We start from the raw sequence: 23067 nt of genomic DNA on the forward strand, positions 1-23067 counted from the left end.
ATTGTATATTTTCAAGCAAAAAAAAAAAAAAAGAAATTTTCAAGTTCACGTTGTAATCAACATACACACATATAGCTAATGATATACATATATATATAGTAAATTTAAAGATTATTAACAAATTATTGAAATTAATATATTGAGCAGTACATATGCAGACATGTTTGACTCAACAAATATTTTTGACTGATAAGACAGAAAAATTTCAGGTAGCATCAAATGAAACAATGAGTTCACCCAATTGCTTTTGAATGAGATTTATTTAAATAGGACATTTTTATAAGAATGGTTATAACACAGGAAAGCCACCGTAGATGAACATTTCTCTAAATCAGAGACTGTTCACTTTTAATTCATATATATTCACACTTTGGTGAAAAAAAATCTCATCTGTCAGCACAGGCAACACTGCTGTTTCTCAGTTGTTTTTTTCTTTTCCAATGATGGATTAATAAAACATGAGCACAAACTCCAAGTGCCAAACATAGAGGCCCTAAAATGTGACATTAGAATTAGTAGAAGCTGCTGTAAACTACCCTACAAACCCAGTTTAGACGCAAAAGTGTTTGATGCACTGTGGATGATTACCATGCATTCAAACGGGGTGAAGAAAAATGGAAACTTGAGAGTAATAATAAAAAAAAAAGAAATAACAACGGGTGTCACATCTGTTCACATACTGTACTGAGCTCGATCTCGCTCGCCATTTCTGATATTAGTGTAAACACAGCGCTCATATTTAAACTTTTTGTTCATAACAACCAGGATTGAGTATGCAGTGTTTCGGTTTCATCTCCTCCACATAGTGCTTGACAGTCAGTACCAGTTAACCATGTAACCACTTGGCAGTCATGTAAAGAACTACAACAGTGCTTTCAATATATCATCTGCCTCCTCTCACACTACAAAAGGTGCATACATTTAAAAAAGAAAACGAAAAACAGGTAAAAGCATTTGAGACTTTAGTTGTTTGTGAGTGAATGTCACTCAAGTTTGCTCTCAGGGAACATCTGGTAGTGTGTTCGCTATAACAGCTGTCATAAAGTGATAAACGTTCAGCCAAACATCAACTAAGACGAGATGGTTCATAAAAACAAGTGAGTGGATGTTCCAGTCGATCTCATCTCAAACCAAACACCTAATATCCAGAATTTGACATTGAGAGCAATTGGTTGAATCTCATGTAAACGGTCGAGAACATTTCCAGGTCATGTTTCACCTCAAAAAACAAATCAATTATATTTGAATAAAGAAAAAATATTTTAGGAGAATATTAAATCATTTTTAATAGTATGGAATTTATAATATAAAAAGGGACAAAAGATTTTACGATAATACTCAAATTAAGTTGTTTTGCAATTTGGTAATGAGAATTTTGTTCAATTTTGATGGATTTCATTAAATGATGCAAACAATCCAACTGGTTCTAAAAACAGGCTTAATTTTCTTTATACAAAATATACTTTTTTTCTCCTTTTAATTTTGGGGTGAAAAATGACCAAGATATTTCTGTGTGAGATTCGTGCAATTCTATACTTGGATGTAATTAAGGCTACTGTTACCCTGCTGTTATTATGCCTCTGATTCGGGTGTGCAACGTTCTGGAAAGGTTCTTAACCTCCAGCAAAAAAAAACACGAGGCAAAAAATGTCACGTGGCCTCTTCTTATGCGGTTTAAACACATTCTTGAATATCTGTAAAGAATAAATATTTTTCAAAACAAACAAACAAACAAAAGATGCATCCCACTCCATGTTCCATGCATGTGTGCTATTTACAGCTTGAAATACACACTTCTGCATAAAGCCACCCAACCAAGCATTTCCAAAACACAACACACTCTGCATGGCTCAGACCTGTAAAGCTATGCTTAAGACAAGCCAATCTCAACTCCAACTATAAAACTTCAGACAAAATGACAAAAAGCACAAAAAAAAATTAATAAAAACAGACTACTGAAGAATCTCCACAGAAAGCTTGGAGAATGGAATACATTTCCATGCCGTTTTGACAATCAACTTTTACAGACTGCAATACTGACATAGGAGTTTTATTTGAATATTCTACCTTTTTATTTCAGTAAAATTAACTTAAACTCTAAATAATAACAAAAATCCAGATGCCACGGAAAAAGGATGCAACATGGAGAGGGGCTGCGGTGATGGCCGACTGGAGACCACAGCACGTTCGCTGCTTTTTGACGCTCCGAAGCTTGTGATGCTTGTGTTCTGCTCAGTCTTCAATGTACTCCCACAAGTCTTTCTCATAGCCCTCGTGAACGTGCTGCAGCAGCACTCGTCGCCGGCTCTCACAGTATCTACATGAGAGGAGAAACGCAGAAAAGTCCTCATTCACACATTCACTGGAGAATATAGAGATAAAATGCATTTGTACAACGGACGCTCCAGAACTTTTGTTTTCAGATTGTATAACCAACTCTGAAAAGAAGACAAAAAAGCAGCATGCACATGAAAATATCCAGGATTAATCATACTTAATATAAATGCTGAAAAGAACATATGTTCAAAGCCAGTAAGATGCTCAACTGTCAATGCATTTTCTATATACACATTACAAATTCACGTAGATGCAAATTTAATTGTACTATTGTTTATCCCAATTATTACTGTACACAATGTGACAAAAAAATACTTAATTAAAAATATTTGCAATTTTCTAGATACTCCTGTTGGATGCTGGCTAATTAATAAAGAGAGTTTGATGTTCAAAACAAACTGCTTGCAACATCTTATGCAATACGCTGTAACAGATGTTGGAGTCAGCAGGTACAGATGTGTGTGTATTATATAAAATCAAAAAAGTTCTTTTGGAGTCATTGCATTCATTATTTATAATTATGACATTCATAATTAGGGTTTTCTATACAGCTGTCAATTTATTTAAACAGTTTAAAAAAAAAAAATAACCATGTAAATATATAGATTTTAAATAGCAACTACTAATACAGCCTTATTAGAAATTATAGTTAATTTAAGTAAATCCTAATTTAAAATAAAATGTTCAACTGTCTCCAGAATTCACCCAATATGTCGGATTCAAAAAAATTGTGCTTTCACATATTTAGTGGAAGGGAAGACTTTTTCTGGAAATTAAAATGCAGGTTTGTTCACCACAAAACAAAAAATTAAAAAGAAGCACAATTACTAAACTTAACACTGAAATAAAAAGCAATTCAAGCTAAACAGAAATATTAAATAAAATGAAAACTAAAAAAAATTTTTTTAAATTAAAAATACAATAATAACAAATAATAGTAATATATATAAGCAGAAGTTGACAATATATTACAATACAATATAAATTTCATGCATTTAGAAGAAAAAAAAAAACAACAACAACAGACACAATATTGGGACTTTGGATACATTTCTCACCTGTACTTATCCTGAACTTTCTGTTTAATATCTTGCAAACAATCCTGGGAGATATCTCGCTCTAGATAACCCGAGAGCACCTCTGTAGCGTTCTCCAAATCAGCCTGATTGTTCTGAAAAAACAGCAGTAAGACATCAGTGTATTGATTTCTCTGACAAGTGTAAACAATGTAATGCTATAAAAATTTAAGTTTGAATGTTAGTCCCACCAACAGCAGACAGGTGGAGTGTTTTGGAAACCTGTCCAAAAATAGTCATTATTATTGCAGCTATAAAACAGTCTACTACATGGGGTTGTGCAATTTAAAGAAAAAAAAAAAAAAAAAAAAAAAATTTGATTTCCCCCTCACCTCGAAAATGATGGACTGGTTGTTCTTTTTGAGGTAGAAGGCAAAGACGTAGGTGAACATGAGCGTGGAGCGACACTGGCACAGCACATCCACGGCCTTCTTCAGGAACTGCACCTCGATCCACGACATGTTGTGCTGCTGCATCTCCTCCATCTTCTGCTTCACCTGCGCGTATAACTTGTGCTCGAAGCGCAGACTCTGCATGTGGTTCATGTAGCGGTTGCAATAGAAGAGGTAGCGCTGCAGGGCTGCACGAGATCGCTGTGACATGGATAAAATACATTCATTCCAAAGGGAACAACAGTTACAGGCCATGGTTTGCTCTGCCTCTGAACAGGAAAAAGTCATGCTTTCCTGCAAGAGCTAATTTGAGTCTCCTTGGATAGATAAAGGATGACATGTGGATGACAGATGTTGGGTCGAATAATGCCTAAAGTACCTCTTGAGCATCTCTGGCTGCCTTTGCATCATCTTCATTGTAGCGATTGCAGTTGTACCTGTAATCAATGTGATATGTACATGTTATTTCAATGGTCCACGAGTATATAAAACATAAGCATTGATAGGAGGTAAAGCAGACTCACCAAGCAGAGCCGTGAGGTTCCCAAGGGCCGAGACAAACCCAACAGAACTCTGCTTTACAATTCTGGTTTCGACACACCATGTGATTACAGCCGCCATCTTTTTCAATGGTTACATGACATTTGGGACATTCCTAAGAAAAACAGGAATACCCAAATGAATTAAAGGAATATTTTGGGTTTATTGACATCTTTACTGAGCATCTGTGGCATGCTACTGATAATAAAAATAATAAAAACAAAACAAAAATAATATATATATATATATATATATATATATTATATACACACTTTCTATATTTTGATTCTTTTGTCCTGCATATCTGTTACTGCCAGTCAAATAAATGTAAATAAATTTGTTAAACAAATGGCCAGACCTGTTTAACAAAGTTCCTTTGTTCTCTGAAGACAGTATGGGCTTAAAATAGTATAATGTTATCTTTATAATAAATAAATAAATAAATAATAAATTATATCAAGTGAACCGATTATCTTCATAGATCTCATCTGAGTGTTTATGGGTCCTTAGTACCTTGGTATTTGCTGCAATCCAGTTGGATGTTTCACTGTCATCATCACACTTCTTTATCCACTTCCTCAACCACTTGAAGAGTAGAAATATGATTAAAGAAAAGGAAAACCTCTCAGGACAAATCTAATCTATTAATATTAATTTCAATAATGGAAATAATCTAACCTAAAATGAGTGCCTAATGCTAACATGACAATGAGTGCCTAATCAGATGCTAACATACCTTGCATTTAACAGGATCATGCCAGTTCTCTCCACAATTGAAACTATTTATTGAGAAAAAAAAACAAAACAAAAATAAATTAAAAGGAGTCGTTCACCCAAAAATGAAAATACTGTCATTACTTACTCCCCCTCATGTCATTCCAAAGCCATATGCTGTTATTTTTCGTACATATTAAAAATAAAAGCACACAGCTGATGTTGAGTCAGTAAAGACAGAAAAGGGTGCACAGCAGAACAAACTGTTTATACTAACATCATTTATCTTACTGCAGCGTTAACATATAAAGCTAAAGGATGTTGCTGATCCACTGAAGCTCTGCACTGCATTCTGCATCGGCCTCTTACCAGAACTGTCTCCCGCATTTGCAGCGAACTGGTTTGGCATCAGGATACTGAACTTTGATCACATGGTGGCAGTCAGGAGCTGGACACCATCTCAACAGTCTGTTACACTGCAGAAGAGCAAAGAGACAAGAGTTCACTGCAGACAGACAGTATTACATATATACACTGGTATTTCAATAAATGTCATATTCATACCATTCTAAAGCTAAGCCATAAAGAAACCATATATGATTTTTAGATTTAGCACCAGATCGGTCAATATATTTATTGCACTTTATTTATATTTTCTGAGTACGTTAAATAAGCCTTGGACACAAGTTAGTTTAAATGGGTCCAGAGAACTCACTCACCCTCAGGCCATCCAAGACGTAGGAGAATTAGTTTTTTAATTGTAACAGATTTGGAGAAGTTTAGCATTACATCACTTGCTCACCAATGGATCTTCTGCAGTGAATGGGTGCCGTCAGAATGAGAGTCCAAACAGCTGATAAAAACATCACAATAACCCACACCCCTCCAGTCTATCAATTATGTCTTGTGAATTGAAAAGATGCATGTTTGTAAGAAACAAATCCATCATTAAGATGTTATTAACTTTAAACCATCGTTTCTGTCTAAAATAAAAAAATGTTTTGGATAGTTTTAGACCATTTTTACTTGTAAACAATGCTTGATCTGTGCATATTTCTCTCCTGATTCAGACGAGCTGATGAATTATTTTTTATTTATTTATTTTTTCACCGGAGAAGGCAATATTATGGATATAGTTTTTTTTTTTTTTTTTGCCAGAAGCAACGGTTTGAAGTTTGAAACGTCTTAATGATTTGTGTAATTACAAACATGCAGCTTTTCACGTCATAAGACGTTAATTGATGGATTGGAGTCGTGTGGATTACTTGTGGATTATTGTGATATTTTTATCAGCTTTATCAATGATGCAATGCTAAATCTCTCCAAATCTGTTGCGACAAAGCAACTCATCTACATCTTGCATGGCCTGAGGGTGTCAAATTTCAGCAAATGTTAATTTTTGGGTGAACTATTCCTGTAGCTTATTACTAAATTTATTTATATCTCTATATATACACAGTGCCTATAGAAAGTCTTCATACCCCTTAATTTTTTGTAATGGTTGCGTTATTATGTAAAACTGCTTTAAAATTACTTTTCCACATAAATCTACACCCCACTCACCATAACGACAAAGCAAAAACCGGATTTATCACAACTTAGCAAATTTATTAAAAGGAAACACTGAAAAAAAATGGCATTGCACAAGTCTTCATACCATTTGCTTTGAAACTTGAAATTTAGATCAGGAGCATTCCAGTTTCACTGGATCGTCTTTGAGACGTTTCTATACTCTGACTGGATTTAACCTGTGGCAAATTCAGTTAATTGGACAGTATTTGGAAAGGCACACACACCTATATCAAGTTTAAAAGCTGAAATGGATGTCAGAGCAAAAACTAAGCCATGAGGTCAAAGGAATGGCCTGCAGAGCTGAGAGACTGGATTGTGTTGAGACAGATCTGGGGAAGACTACCAAAAAAAAAATCTTCTGTGTTGAAAGTTCACAGAAGCATTTGGCCTCCATAATCCTTAATGGATGAAGTTTGAAACAATCAGGACTCTTCCTAGATCTAGCCTCCTGGCCAAACTGAGCAATCGAAGGAGAAGGGTCTTGGTTAGCGAGGTGATCAAGACATTGATGGTCACTCTGGTTGAGCTCCATGATCTTATATGGAGATGGGAGAAACTTACAGAAGGACAAACATCACTGCGACACTCCACCAATCTGGGCTTGATGGCAAAGTGACCAAACTCAAGCTTCTCCTCAGTAAAGATACATGAAACCCTGATTGGAATTTACAAAAACACACCCAAATAACTCTCAGACTATGAAAAAAAGAAAGAAAAAGATTTTCAGGTCTGATGATCCTCAATCCCTTATTCTTGTCAGAGGGAAATCAAGCACTGCTTATCACCTACATAATACCATCCCAACGGTGAAGCATGGTGGAGGCAGCATCATGCAGTGGGGGTGTTTTTCAGCGGTAGGGACTGGGGAAGTGATCAGAGAAGACGGAAAGCTGAATGCAGCTAAATACAGAGATATCCTTAATGAAAACCTGGTTCAGAGCGCTCAGAACCTCAGACTGGGGCTGAAAGTTCACCTTCCAACATGACAATCACCCTAAGCACACAGCCAAGACAATGCAGGAGTGGCTTAGGGACAACTCTATGAATGTCCTCGAGTGGTCCAGCCACAGCTGGGACTTGGAACCAATCAGACATCTTTGGAGAAACCTATAAATGGCTGTCCACCGATGGTCCCCAGCCAACATGACAGAGGTTCAGGTGATCTAAAGAGAAGAAATGGCAAAAAAAAAACCAAATGCAGATGTGCAAAGCTTGTTGCATCATACCCAAAAAGACCTGAGGCTGTAATTGTTGCCGAAGTTTTGAGTTAAGGGTATGAAGACTTGTGCAATGTCATTTTTTCAGTTTTTGCTTTGTCATTATGGTGAGTGGGGTGTAGATTTATGTGGGGGGAAAAAAGTAATTTAAAGCAGTTTTTAAAGAAAAAAAATTAAGGGGTATGAAGACTTTCTATAGGCACTGTCTATATGCGTGTATATATATATATATATAAAACTAATAGATTCTTTCTAAATTAAAATTCTCAAATGCTAACTGATTTGAAATTTTTGTATTAGTATTTGATATCTCTATCCCAGCTAATTCATGGAGTTGCAAGCAAGTCAATAGCATTTTAGACAATTTATGCAACAAAAATGAAGAACTTCTTACCTCTACAAAACTATTTGTGATTAAATGCTGATACTTCAACTTCACTTTAGAATCTGTGATCAGTCGCCTACAAAATAATCCATAAAATCTCTTTAAAAATATAGAACACAAATCTTAAAATAAACAAGCTGAATTATCCAAAGCACTTACATTACAGTGTTATCGTCGACCAAAATATCACAGCTGTGAGCAGGACATGAGATGGTCTGGAAGAACAAAAGCAAAAGTAAAAAACAAAATTAAGTGGGGAATCTGACTGTAACATCAGATAGCAATGAGCTGAACAGAAGCCCACCTGTCCCATCCCTTCCTCAATGATTTTGGTGGTTAAGTAGTCACCCCAGCACTGCATGCAGAACTTGTGTCCACATTCAAGACCTGTGAAATACTAGAAAAGGAAACACATTCCTACCGAATAAGTCATCAAGTTGTGCAAACTGAGTCACTTCAATGGACTTCAGTTTTGTTATCACAGGCCTTTCTAAGGAACTGATGAAGATTTAGGAGCAGTAGTGTACAAGTGACCAAAACTGACACTGACCGAGTTTGGATAGTTGAGATAGCAGATCTGGCAGGGCAGATCCTGACTGGAGGAGCGTGTGCTCATTGGTCGCGTTTTGGGCTTTTTACTGGGGTTTATGACGTGGCACTCCGAAAACAACTTGTCCAGATTTCCATCAAAGTACCTGCAACACCATTTAAATGTTGCTCTTTAAACAGCACACAGACCAATCGTACATATCCTTTAACCAAGCTATGCTACATTTTTATGACAACATATAAATGAAGTAAAATAACTTGCCTCTCCATAAGTTTCTCTTTGTCCCAGTTGAAGTGACTGAGGAGTATTCTGGTTATTGTAGCTGGGTTCTGGAAAAGACACAATACTGTTTACTCAGCAGCCATATTTGCAATGCCTTGGGCAGCTATTTTGGGCATCCAAGTCTTATCTGACTGAATCGGGAAATCCTGAAATATCAAAAACTGCTTGGCTTTTTAATTTAGAAGACAGGAGGACTTATTACGCCATATTGCATGTTGCACCTCCTCCCATTCATAATAGGAGTGCACCATATCTGAAGTCTTAAATTTAATCTAGTCTCCGTTTATTTCAATATGATTAGCTTTAGTTTGGCTGACTTGGAGCGACTTTCTGGACTTTTATAAAGGTTTTTTCTGTTGGGTTTACCAGGCTTATACAGTTAGTGCTTTTGAGGAAAAACTAATAACTGGATCTATAAAAGTTGAAGAGATTTTTAGAGGAGCTTGGTTGGAAGAAACCCAAATTTACCCGCACTCTTGATACAAAATTTCCCAGCATTCCTTGTACAGCATTTTACAGACAATCTTGTTATTATATCTATACACTGAAAAATTAGCAATTGTTTTTAAGACTTAGTATTTTCTTGTAAAATTCACTCCAATAATCTTTGTTTTATTTACAACTTTTAAAAAAAGGGGGGGGGGGGGTATTATCTATCTTCATAGCCTTTACATTTTCTTTCATTACTGTGGTATAATATATTTCATATAAACCAATAAATAGACTAAAAAAAAAAAAAGATAACTTTGCTTAGATGGTATTTTTCTGTCGAAGTGGGTGGTTCTTGGTCAGGTTAAGCAGCAAAGTGAACTAAACTTTGCTGTAATGTCAATCATCTGACTGCACAAGATTAGGTTTTACCCACTTGACTGCTTACAAAATCAAAAGGCCAAGGTGTTTGTTTGTCAAGCTATTTATCATTCAAATGTAACCCTGAGACTGAATGGGTGCCAAAACATACATTTTAGTAATTTCACTAATAAACCCACTTTATTATTTTACAAATCCACCATTAAGCCTTTAACAGCTCAACTTATGGGTGCTATAAGAAAGTCTGTCTAGTATTATGAAGATAAATTTTGTGAGGTTAATCTAATAAACTCCCAACACAACACTAATACTTTGAGGTTTTCCATAAGCTATACAAATTGATATCTTATCTTTACTGTCCAATAGCATGCTTTACATGTTTTGAACAACAACATGTATGCCAACAACTGATGCAGATGCTTAACAAATAAAGCTCATGAATTTTTCCTATAGTTTTCTGATCTTCTCTGAAGTTGCAATGCTAGTTTGTTTGATAGATGTGCTTTTGTTGAGTTCAATAGATGTTGTCAACCCAGAAAAATAACTTTAAAGTGTTTAGTGCTTGTGTTTGGAGAACCAAACGTGTTTCATAAGCTTAAAACTGTCAAAATCTTAACAAATGTGTCATGTAGCATTAGCTGCAGTGACAGCGCTAAACTTTAGTCTTGCTATAATACACACTGCCATCTGATTCATGACACAATTTTAACAAGATTAAATGCATTCGATACGTTTAGATATCATCCATAAAAGCTGTCAACAAACAACTAACATAAAACACAACCATCTGATACATGCCACAATTTTAACAAGATTAAATGCATTCGATACGTTTAGATATTTTCCATAAAAGCTGTCAACTAACATAAAACACACTGCCATCTAATTCATAATACAATTTTAATAAGATTAAAAACCTACGATACGTTTAGATACTAACGTTATCCATAATAGCTGTCAAATAAAGTTCAGTCGCGCTAGCAGAACTAGCTAACTCTAGCTGACAAAAATCACTTAAATTCTCTAAAATAACACAAGGCACCAAAACACAAACATAAAAGCAGTCAATAAATCACAACTAAGATTTAAAACAAACGGTTAGCTTCGCATCATTAGTCCTCTCATGTCAGTTAGCCGCTAATGCTAAATGCTAACAGCATCAATCCTCCACATAAACAAACTTATAAACTCCCAGGAAAACGTTTGTTAGCTACCTGTATGACCTCGTTGACCTCCCTGATGCACTCCACCATGTGCTGGAGGATCTGCTCGGTGGTCAGCACCTCGAAGCGGTAGTCCTCCTCATCCTGGCCGGGCCCCAGGCCTCCTCCGCCGCCGCCGCCGCCGCCGGTGTCAGCGCAATCGTCGGCTTCTCCTCCAGCCACGGCCGGGTCCAGCAGCTCCACCTCGCCCAGCTCCTCATCCTCGGCCTCCTCTTCCCCGCTGTCCTCGCTGCACTCCTCCTCCTCCTCTTCCTCCTCCTCTTCATCATCGAACTCATAGTTGTAGCCCTCGTCTGAGTCCATGTCTCAGTGTTGCAGGGTGAGTGTGTGTGTTGCTGTTTGACCTGCGCTTTACTGAGCGGATCCTTATTAGAGACCCGCAGCGTCACTGCTGCGTCACGCTCTACGGTCGTCCAATACAGAGCACATCCTCGCACACAAGAGCATCAACAGAAAAACAAGTTATACTTAGGCTACTAAATCTGATTATCTTGTAAACAAAATCGTATATACATAAATGTAAATTCTCATGTCAGAAGCCACTGTTTTATGTTTTGCTTGCTGAAATACAGCATCACTTTGGGACTATTTCTAACTCGTGTAATAAGAAGGCTTTAAAAACAGTTGAAATTTGTAAGCTGTTAATCTTTTCCTTTGAATGTAATGTGTTTTGTTTAATTTTATACCCCTGTCTAGTAGCTAACTTATTTGTTTTGTGATTCTTCTTCTTCTTATTATTATATAAAAATAGTCTTATTATTATTATTTTGTATTGTAACTGCTTTTTATTGGTTGATATAGTGTTTGTAATAAAAAAAAACATCCTCACATGGGCTGTCCTTGTCAGAAATCCTATTCAGTTAATCTGCTACTCCTATTATGATACATGAATGTAAATATGCACTGTAAAAAAAAAAAAAACTGAGCCAACTTAACATTTTAAGGCAACCAGCTTCTGCAAATTTTTGAGTTTTCTCAACTTGTCGTTTTAAGTTTATACAACAAAAATCTGAGAATCTCCCACAAAAATAAGTTGAGCAAACTCAAAAATCTGCTGAAGCTGGTTGCCTTAACTTTTTTTTTTACAGTGCATGATTGGGCTACAGCATAGGCCCTAAACCCCCTTAAAAAGTTATATTTCTTATTCAACAGTCAGTGAAAGGAAATGCCTAACTTCAAGGACACACTGATTGCAGGGTTATTACAGTTAAATAAATAAATAAATAACCCGTAAACAAAAAATGAAATATAAAAAACCTTATTTCTACTTTCCAAGGCAGCATTTATTGTTTTTGTTTACTTCAACTTGTAAAACAACTAGAACTGAAATAAAAATGAATATAAATTACATTTCTAGTTTTTCATCTTTAAAATGAGCTATTTAAAAAAAAAACTAATTATAATTAATTGAATATCAATTCAATAGATTGTCAAAAATAAAAAAAAATTGTCTGTATTAAATTGTTAGGATCAAGGTCTTGACCTCTGAGGTGGGACACACTAAAATCATTGTATTAAGTGTTTTAAACCCTTGAAAATATTTTCAAAAAAAGGTCAGTGAAAGATTTATATTCCCCATAAATTCAAGAAAAAAATACTCAATCTTTTCTTCTTCTTGTCATGCTGTAGAAATAGTCCAGATAATGAAGAATATTTTTATATTCTGTCTTTATTTTTCAAGCTTTCTGTAATGGAGTGAAAGTCTTTATGCTAATACCATAAAATGAGTTACTCTTTTTTTAATAAATAAAATGAATTGAACATTGCATTGCCATTAAGAAGTAAACTTTAAGTTAATAAAACATCCAAGCACACCCCCTAGACAGCTTAATAAACAAAGTCAAGAGAAACAAAGTCAGTCAAAGATCCATATGTTTTATTCTATTACAGGCAGGGCAGTGTAAGTGTGTGCATTTAACTACATTCTCATTCTTGAAAGTTGAAAGACTGGCAGGTTAGTGACAAACATGAAAAGAATTTTATTTTCCTTTTTTTTTTTTTTTAAGAATGAATGTTCAATCATTATATATTTTCTGAAGTCAGCATATGGCCACAGTATCAGATTTTTGTTCCTGAATAGTCATCATTTTTCTCTATTTATAATTTATACTGTAGATATATCAATATAGCTATACATCTGAGATAAAGTCATCACTATGGTACATGATAGAGCTTTTTTATTGATAAGTCCCATTGATTTTATATCTATTTTTTGAACACAACAACTGGAAACAAGACAGTATTTACACTCACGTGAAAAGGCAGTGCTATACACAACTTTTTTTGTGAAAAAGTACAGCAGTCACAGCTTATAAAGTTATTTAGTCACAACTTATAAAGAGTCATTTAGTAAAGCAGCAATAAATGAACAGGAATACAAGTACTTTTCTTTTTTTTTTTTTGCTAATACGCCAAACTTTTGATCATTTATATTACATTTACATCAGAAAAAATCTCAACCGAAGAAGTGATAAGTTTGGTTTTGTCACATGCAGAACCTATAACCAATTATTAATAAATTATGCAACCAAAGCATGGGAATTGTGCTATAAAACAATCAACAGCATACAAAATAAAATACTTGACGCATCTGTGAACCGCTGTACTTTTTCACACAACCACTCAAAAACTCAAACACTTCATCCTGAAACGATATATAAAAAGCAAGTCTAAGTTATTAAAATATTTTGCCATTGAGATAAACCACTATTTATTGTATTATAGCAACAACAGTAGAAATGATTTTTAAAAAAAGCAGATGAGAAGAAATCTCTCTATGCTTATTTTGCTACTGATTGCACGCCATGCCAAAACCGAAAGAAACTTTTCGCGAAGGATGCATCTCCTGCTGCGTAAAAGACATCGCAGATTCAGGCGAGCCATTTAAAGGGCGCATTTTGTGACTGGTGCATGTCTCGTACCATTCAACAATTCTTCCTGATGTCTTTTGCATTTATGGGCAGTGGTTTGTAAAAATAAATAAATAATAACAGTAATTATCATTATATATTAATTTCAAACATTTGACTTGTATGAAGTTGGCTTTTTTGGCAATCGGTGGAAAAAGAAATGATAGAAAACTTGCATGCGTAAATTCAAGTGGATTTATGTAAATAAGAGATGACAAAAGTTAGCAAAATGAAACGTTTTACACGAGCATACAGTATTTTCTCATGCACATCGAGAACTCATAGATGTCCACCAACCTTCAGTGCCACCAATTACACATACTCAGCAGGACATTCCACACAATCTTCAATTAAAAAAAAAATGAAAAAGTACAATCCAAAAAAATCAACTATTTATTATCCTTCGCCTGAGACGTCTTCGTCCCATTCTTCATTCTTCAAGGTCCTGAGGAAATGTACCCCACTGCTTGTTGTGTGCGCCCCTCCCCGTAACTCAGTTAAGTTAGTTAGTCTTCCCTTTTTCCTATCCCAGCCTTTCCCTTAAATGAAACTGCCAACATTTGTGATAGCTTGGTGTTCTGTGGTGTCAATGTAAACATAACTGTAACATTAGATTCAATGTGAACGTAGGGTCGTTTGTGCAAGCTTCTCGATATGCTAGCAACATCTTTAGTCTTCGAAGGAGCCCCTCGGCACCTCATGTGTTGCAGGCAGCGATTAGGACACTTCATAATGGTGATGCACAAGACACAATGCATTCAGACATGTCTTACAATAGTACAAAATGAGGTCTTCTGTTCTGGATGAATCCTTAACGGTCCATAAGTCTGGAAGTCTGGAAGGACTGGCCGCGGTGCTACGCATGCACATTTCTACGATCGGTTCAGAAGGAGAAAGGAAACTGTAGGGTTAAATAAATAGACGAAAGTGGACCACTACACCATAGACGACAACACAGTTTCCTTAGGGTTGGGACTAGCAGCGGAAGTTCGTAGCGCAGACGTATGGTTGGCGGGTAGCACTCCATCAGGAGGAGAGAAATCGTTGAGTTCTCCAGAAGACGAGAGCGGGAAGGATGGAGAAAGTGAGATGCCGGAGGAAGGGTCGGCCGAGCCGGCAAACGTGCGAGGCGGCTTGGGAACCAAGTTGGGCTCTAGAGTGGCTCTAGCCAATAGCTGCCTGTCCTTGTCTGTGTTTGTCATGTGCTGATCCGCATGGTGTCCCTCAGCCTGGCCATATGATCCCCGTCCAGACTCGGATTCTGCATCGGACAGCTCAAGAGGTGGAGAGCTGCTGCCGTCGAGCCTAAATAGAGAGTCCAGGTACTGGGCGAACTCTAGGACCGCCTGACTGGGAGTGCCGTTGGACAGCGGAGGAACTGGTGGAAGAGTCTGAGACCGGACGCTCTCAACTTCTCCCTCTTCAAACTCTCTATCCTTGGGCGTTTCTGGCGTAGAACCAGTCCGGGATGCTACTGGGCAGGATTCTTGACTGTTAGGAACAGCTGATGGCTGGCAAGCCACAGGCGTTCCTGAAGACCGCCGGGAGTTCTTGCCATGGTTGTCCGGCTGCTCTACAATAGTTTGTCCAAGCGAGAGCGGAGAGAAGTTGAGATGATGGCCGTCATTGGAAGGTACTTCCAGTTCTGGAGGAGTAGGGCAGTACGGGCCGGCCTCGCCCAGTTCACGGTCCAAGCCGTCTGCGGCCAGCAGCTCTGTACGGGAACTCAGCGAAGGATTCTCTTCTGGGATGGTGGCGTCCAAAGGGAAAGGTAGACTCCCTAAACAGGGCGAGCCTCTCAGGGCGGCAGATGATCGTCGGGAGTCCAAGCTGTAGACGGATTCGGCGTCAGATAGACTTTCCATGATGGCCAAGGGGGCTTTTCGCTCCCGCAGCTCCACGGCCAATCGCTCACGGGCGCCGGTGAGCACCACAGGCACAGGAGGGGGCGGACACTCCGAGAAACCGTCCAGCGAGATCTCAGAGCGGGCACAGGAACTACAGTAGGACAGGACAGGGAGTGCGCACAGGAGTAGAGTAGCATGTGGAGAAAATAAAGAGAGACCAGAGAGACAGACAGCATGGAGGGGGAAAAGAGAAGGATGACAACAAATAAAATTAGGGAATTAAAAATAGTTTGCATGGAAAAAAATGGGATATTTTAAAAAAATGCCATAAAATGCATTAAAAAAAAAAGGAAAATAATGCCATAAAATGCAGGAAAATAAAAAGTTTGATGGAAGAAAAACAGACCAAAAATGATTAAAATTATATATATATATATATATATATATATATATATATATATATATATATATATATATATATATATATATATATATATATATATATATATATATATATATATAAATAAAAAATATGTAATAAAAATGTAAGGGTAAAACAAATAAAAATAAACATTCAACATATTAACAGGGAGAACAGGGAAGAAAAGGAAAAAATTAGAAAGAGGGGAAAGAAAAGGGAGGCTTATGGTTAGGCAACACTAACATGACTAACGTCTAGGCTGTTCTTTTCTACTGAACCAGAGAGGACGAGGGGGGAACTGTATAGTACCATACACTGTACCTCTGCAGTCGGCATGAGTGAGAAGGACAGGCAATAGAGTTAAAAATCAAACGATAAGAACTGCTTAAAAACACCTAAAGAAAATCTGCATCATTGATCACTCATTGGTATGTTCAGATTGGTCAGTCAGCTTGTTTCAAACTCTGATTGGCTCTCGTGACTCACCGGACACTACTGTTTCTGCGGTGATGTGTGGCAGGCGTTGGCTGCAGTGAACTAGACGCATCGAGGAAAACCGTTTCTGGATTCAGGTCCACTTCAGTAGGACTAACCATTATCTTAGCAGCTGACAGTAAAGCTGTCTTCCCTTTATTGTAGTTTTCCAACACCTGCAGGACAGAAAGGAAAAGAGAAAAGACAGATGATAAAAACTACAAATGAGAATAAAAATGTACATGAATATATGAATGAATGGAAAGAAATAAGCAGGTCTCACAGCCTACTTGAAATTGTGAAAAATCTATTTATGTATTATATATCAAGATGAAATGAATGCACCCGAATACATTTTTATAAGGACAAGTTCTATTTCATATTTCTTTACCACATATTCATTTGTTGCAATGCCAAATGCAGATTACCGAAGTATACTTTTCTTTGAATAAAACACTCTGAAAATAAATCATTTGCAACCATACTAGGAAGATTTAATGCTTTGGAATTTCAATTCAAATACCCTTTTTATCTTGCAAGCACTCTTTAGCCAAACAGGGTTTTCACTTTTCATTCATTTATGTTCACACCGAGTGAAACTGAGCTGTCATTCATGAGACAAATGTCATATTTGACCCCCAACCTAGTCATTTTACATAAGAATATTTGATAGTTTCAAACACAAAAACACAGTGACATAAAATCAGCCGTATTATGTTCATTATGAAAGACAATCAACAAAAACAAAGTTGAATGGAAAAACAAAAGGTAAAAGTCCAGTTACACAGCCACAAGATGATAATGCATTTTTATTTATTAATGTATGTAAACATATGAGTATGGCAAGAGTTAGAGATAATAGTCAAAGATATCAGTTAATGGATGCAATGGAAGAACTTGTGTAAAACAATGACGTACATGTACCATGCAAAAAATGAAATAAAATGATAATGATAATACAAGCTACATACTACAAACAACAATATAATAATTGCACAAAACCATTTACTTAAAATAAGAGCAAATGTATAAATTTCAGTCAATTTGAGCCTGTACAGGCAGTTAGAGACAAAGAAGAAAGAAAGAAAAAAAACATTATAAAAGGTATACTAAAAATAGTTGTTGAATTAAGCATTACTTTTTTTCTAAAAATTATAAAAGTAAACAAAAGCATCTTGAATGAACAGTAAACTGCATGTTAGGTCAACAGATTAGTGAGTAAACATGATTTTTAGTCCATTTAGCACATTTTCTGCAGAATTGCACTGGTTTTTCTGCAATATTAGAGTCCACATTCCTCTATACAACACAAAAGGAGATATTTATCCTGGTCATACATGTTGGAACAACATTAGGGTGAGTAAATGATGACACAGTGTTCACTGTTCCTTTAAATGTACCCTCTGAGGCAGAACTACCACCACCAACAAGCAGGGGAAACAAACGCTGAAGCCCACCGCAAGAACCACCACAGGCCTAAATCCACCTCCAAGAGTAAAACACCAAGCGTAAAAGACCAGGTGACAAACTCAAGGCACACAGAAGAGGGAGAGAAGCTGCAATGAAAATCCTGCTGCAAACTGCTAAAGCATAAACCAGACACCAAAACAGGAAGTTAAGAAGAACTGATAGAGAGACCAGGGACCTGCAGAAAGGATGAGAATGACACCACAGATGCCCAAAGCTCGCGCTGAGGGATGTTTCTGGCAGCGAGGAACAGAGATTATTAGCTGCAAAGGAAGAAAGCACATGCATTTGGTTGGACTGTACATTGTGTAACACACCAATGTTCAAAAGTTTGTGGTCGGTAAGATTTTTTTAATGCATCTGAAATAAGTCTTTTATGTTCACCAAGGTTGCATTTATTTAATCAAAAATACAGTAAAAATTTGTGAAAATTGTGTCATTACAATTTAATGCTTTCTATGTGAATATATTTTACATTTTAATTAAATTTTTTAAATTAGAATTTTCCTTCAGTAATCCTTCTAACAATGTTAATTTGCTTCTCATAAAAATTTCTTATTATCAAAACAGTTGTCCTGCTTAATATTTATGTGGATTGTTTTTCAGAATTCTTTGATGAATATTAAGTTCAAAAGACAACATTTATTAGAAATTGAATTTATATAACTTTATAAATTACTTTACTGTCACTTTTGATCAATTTAATGCATCCTTGTTGAATAAAATTATATATATATATATATATATATATATATATATATATATATATATATATTTTTTTTTTTTTTTTTTTTTACGGACCCCAGACTTTTGATCAGTAGTGTATATCAGAGGCTTGAGATATAACATGTGGCACTAAAATTGGTCTCTTCAGATTGGGCAGTCGAGGCACTCAATCTAGCCTGAGGAGAAGTTAAAAGTGTGTTATCAAAGACTGAGGGTTTTGTAGAACTGTTCTCCACTGAGAGTTCAGCTAATGTGTCTTTAGACATTAGTCCAGTTGAGGGGATCTCTGAAAAGTTTGGATTTATGCTGGTTTTTAACAGGAACTCTGGGGGAGAAGAGGAATCTGATGTGTTTGGAAATGGAGTTTGGGAAGTTGTCTTCTGGAACTGTGGGTGGGACTCATCAGAGGAGGAATTTGTCATTTTGGAAGATAAAGAGCCGTTAAAGGGGATGGTTGAGTCTTGGATAGATGAGGGCATTTCTACTGTTGGCAAGTCCAACTTCGTAGAGGTCAATGTAACATTCGACTGGGCAATGTTTTGGGGAGCACATGCAACCATTGGGGATTCAGACAGAGATGGACATGTTGATGGTTGTTGAAGGGCACAGAAATTGTCTCCTGGCTTTATATCTAACTCAATAGAAGATGTATCTACAGTAACAGACATTACAGGGGTGAGAGTTTCTGTGATAGTGTTTTGAAAGTTTGACTTGGAAGCTGCTTGAAGACTGACAGTATTATCGAGCAATAAACCGTTCCTGTGAGTGTCTGAACCTCGTGGTTGGACAGAAACTGTTTCACTGGGAGTTCGAGAAGCAGAGCATGTATCTGGAACCATAAAACATTCATCTGAACAGAGAGGCATTAGAGAGGGATCTGGAAGTGCGTTAGGCACAGAAACACACACTTGGATGCTAGTTCTCTGGCTTCCAACCTGTGCAGCAATCAGTTCTGAAATTAAATATGGGTTTTCCAGCACCTGTGAAGACAAACCAACACATTACCATACAACAGACATGTGAACAAAGGAACATACTTTTTTTTTAGAAGAAAACAAAACAAGACAGTATGACAGCCCAGTTTAAGAGCAACTAGATTTATCATTCCATTATATATGCAGCAGGACAAGTTGCGCACCCAAAGTTTAATACTTAGGATTAGGGCTCTGAACAAACCCCTAACCTTATATATGAGCAACAGTAATAGCAATAAAAAGAAACAGCCATGCCAGAAATGCTTTTATGCTCGTGGAATTTCCGATGACGGCAGTTTCAGAGAACAAAAACAAAGACAGACCTTTATGTCCAGCAAAAACAGACAAAGGACACACTGTGGCTAAGATGCTGACACAGATCTGCAACACATATACCTGGAGTCCATTGCAGCCCAAAAGCCTTATAAGCAATTGATTCATTGACCCCAAACCCCAAAGCCATTCCAATAACAAAAGTAGATCTGGGAACACCAGAATCCATTGGAACTTACCGTATGTTACATGTTATTTTACAGGGCTGGGCAATTTAGACTGACAGTTTTATTCGGTAAAGATGCATTAAATTGATCAAAAGTGACAGAATGATTTCTAAAGGATCAAGGCTTGAGTATTGACTGCTGAAAATCACATAATTTAACTTTATATAATTTAATATTTTACTAAATAGTATCAACGCTATTTGCAGTAGTAGTATTTTACTATCTTGCAACCTTTGAGATATCTATCATAATTAAATTCAGCACAAATCTAGTTTAAAATATTCAGCAATGTTTTCCACTTTTTATGAAAACATTTTTAACCACACAGAGACTTGTTTTTTGAGCGATGATGCAAAAAATGGACAGTCTGAACTGATTTAAAGAAATTAATCAAACTTGCCAACTTAAATTTTGTTATTAAAGTTTAATCAGAGGCATTATTAAAATATCCTTAACGCTCTCATAATCAAGCCAGGATCGCAAAACTAGTCTAATTAAACTTAAGGAAACTTTAATACAAGTGTATCATCACAATGTATTTGTAATGCAAAATTATTGCATTTTTTTTTATTATTTAATATATTCTCCAGTCCTTTTGGAAAGTTTACTATTTTACTTAGTTAATATCATTATTGCATTTATATATGCTGGATTCGGTGTTACTCAGATTTGCCCAGAATGGCATTTCATTAGCTACCCAATCACTGTTTTTGCATTTGGCAAGTGTTAGACAGAAAAGCGTGCACACAAATGCACACACAAACAGACACACACCTTGTTGAGTCCATCCATCACCACATGGGGCATGTGTTCATTCAGCATGGCTGGAGAAATGATGACCTCATCAAAGGCCTTGTTATCCCCCCACAGAGCGGAGTAAGTGGGATCTTCCTGACCACAACTACAGAGAAAGAGACATGGTTAGAGGAATCTTAGACTTACAGGAAAACCTGACACATAAAAATGCAGGATGTGACACATTCACAGTTCATTGCTGGAAATAAAAAGGTCCAACTCTTCCAAGCAGCATAGAATGAAATTTAAAAAATCTATTTCCAAACATATGGAAGTCCACAGAGGCCATGCGTTATTTGTCTGTTTTGCATGATTGAAATCATGATTTGAAATAATTATATATTTCTTGTAATTTTTTAGAAAACAAAACGCTAACAAATATTAAACAATTATTATATTACCAACATTTGTATTTCAATAGGCCAATACACTTTTGTAGACCCCCAACTGCCATCAAAGATATTAGAATTGTATGACAAATAAAAAAATGAACTGCTCTACATTAGATGGGGTTTATTTTAAAATTGCTCTGTGAAGAACAAAACCTTTTTTGCAAACTCTGCAAGAGAAACAGGTTTTACTCATTTACTAGTAGATGATATTTACTACCACTTACACAAGTGTTCAAAAGTTTAAGGTCTGCAAGATTTCCTTTTAAATAAATAAATACTTGTATTCAGCAAGGATGCATCAAACTGATCGATAATGAGAGACTTGTACACAGTTAAATAAAAAATCTATCCATATTTCTATCCATCAAAGAACCATAAAGAGGCATAATAGAATGATTTCTGAAGGATCATGTAACACTGAAGACTGGAGTAATAATGCTGAAAATTCAGCTTTGCATCACAGGAATAAATTACATTTTAAAATTTATTACAATAGAAAACAGTTAAGTTTTTACTGCATTTTTTATTTAAAATGTATAAAAACTTACTGAATCCAAACTTTTGAACAGTATTGTACATTTTTCAAGCTACCACCCAGTACAACCCATTCACGTCACTTTCTACAGCTCAATTACCAAAAAGGCAGGTAATCTAAATACGCAGAATCTCTAAAACTGGCATTTCTCAGTGCCAGACATTTCAATATAATACCAGGCACTGGAATGTACCCCGTATCTGAAGAGCAGACTCCCATTTCCTTGTTCCATTAATCCATTCAGTTTACTTCCTCTCTACTCACCACATCTCAGGCGGGTGGTTGTGCACCACATGAATGACCCGTCCCGGTGGATAGAGCGGTGTGGAGGCTGACAGGGCGATGCTCAGGTCACTGGGGTGAAGCCACAGGCGAGAGTTAGAGGGGGTCACGCCCTGAGATACAGGGGCTTCGTCATCCAGGGGCAGCTCTGATTTAGGTATGCACTTCGTACCCCCAGCAATGATCCGCCACTGATGGAAACAGACAGAGAGAAACATACAGGCTCTGTTCCAAAACCTAGTGAGGCAGCATTTCAAGCATCATTTCCTGCTAAGAGCAGCTAACCACCAAAGTAGGCAGCGTGATTATGCACATTAATAAGCAGAAATGCATCACATAGAGGCCAGATTTCTCACAAACTTCCCTGAAACTAGTCAACAGCTGGCAGAAAATATAAGTGAGATATGTGACGCTGTTCATGATGCAAGCAGCATTAATGGCAATGGAGGTGTGTACGCTTTCATTTCTGCATCATCTCTGCTGCACGTCGGCACAGTGTTGGATTTTGGATAGAAACAGAAAAAAAAAATTCTCTGAAGCTGTGTGGTGTATGCTGAGTCATTTATATAAGCTAAACTGAGTAGGTGACTACTTTTCCGGACAGCTGGTCTACTATAAGTTATGTAAGCACTAACATAGAGTACACT

At 36.6% G+C, this 23067-nt stretch overlaps 2 protein-coding genes across 5 annotated transcripts in view; both read right to left on the reverse strand.

Annotated features, from left to right (window-relative positions):
• Positions 1-241: 241 nt before the first annotated feature.
• Positions 242-11473, reverse strand: arih1l (ariadne homolog, ubiquitin-conjugating enzyme E2 binding protein, 1 like). Its single transcript, XM_058782945.1, has 14 exons — positions 11090-11473; positions 9045-9112; positions 8784-8928; positions 8538-8630; positions 8393-8448; positions 8243-8309; positions 5429-5535; positions 5082-5124; positions 4859-4930; positions 4330-4460; positions 4185-4242; positions 3746-4006; positions 3396-3508; positions 242-2317 (listed from the first exon to the last, which is right to left on the reverse strand). Exons 1-14 carry the CDS (start codon positions 11399-11401, stop codon positions 2233-2235), a joined length of 1611 nt encoding a protein of 536 aa, XP_058638928.1. The 5' UTR covers positions 11402-11473; the 3' UTR covers positions 242-2232.
• A 1480-nt stretch (positions 11474-12953) lies between these two features.
• dagla (diacylglycerol lipase, alpha) overlaps positions 12954-23067 on the reverse strand; it is a 40130-nt gene continuing 30016 nt past the window's right edge. For 3 of the 4 annotated variants that reach the window (XM_058781943.1, XM_058781944.1, XM_058781945.1), the window contains exons 17-20: positions 22403-22611; positions 21191-21317; positions 16762-16925; positions 12954-16005 (exon numbers count right to left, since the gene is read on the reverse strand). In XM_058781943.1, coding sequence (XP_058637926.1) covers positions 14943-16005; positions 16762-16925; positions 21191-21317; positions 22403-22611 — 1563 coding nt within the window. In that variant the 3' untranslated portion in view covers positions 12954-14942. Of the gene's footprint in view, positions 16006-16761; positions 16926-17540; positions 19923-21190; positions 21318-22402; positions 22612-23067 lie in introns of those variants that run through there. The other variant, XM_058781946.1, reaches the window with a different exon arrangement.

Source organism: Onychostoma macrolepis, chromosome 07 (genome assembly GCF_012432095.1).
Source record: "Onychostoma macrolepis isolate SWU-2019 chromosome 07, ASM1243209v1, whole genome shotgun sequence".
Classification (NCBI taxonomy): Eukaryota; Metazoa; Chordata; class Actinopteri; order Cypriniformes; family Cyprinidae; genus Onychostoma; species Onychostoma macrolepis.

Coding starts and splice junctions, on each gene's coding strand:
- arih1l (XM_058782945.1), bottom strand. CDS start 11,401: ATGGACTCAGACGAGGGCTACAACTATGAGTTCGATGATGAAGAGGAG. Junction 8,631..8,783: donor ATCTCAACTATCCAAACTCG/GTCAGTGTCAGT, acceptor TTCCTTTTCTAG/TATTTCACAGGTCTTGAATG. Junction 3,509..3,745: donor ACCAGTCCATCATTTTCGAG/GTGAGGGGGAAA, acceptor CTGTTTTTTCAG/AACAATCAGGCTGATTTGGA.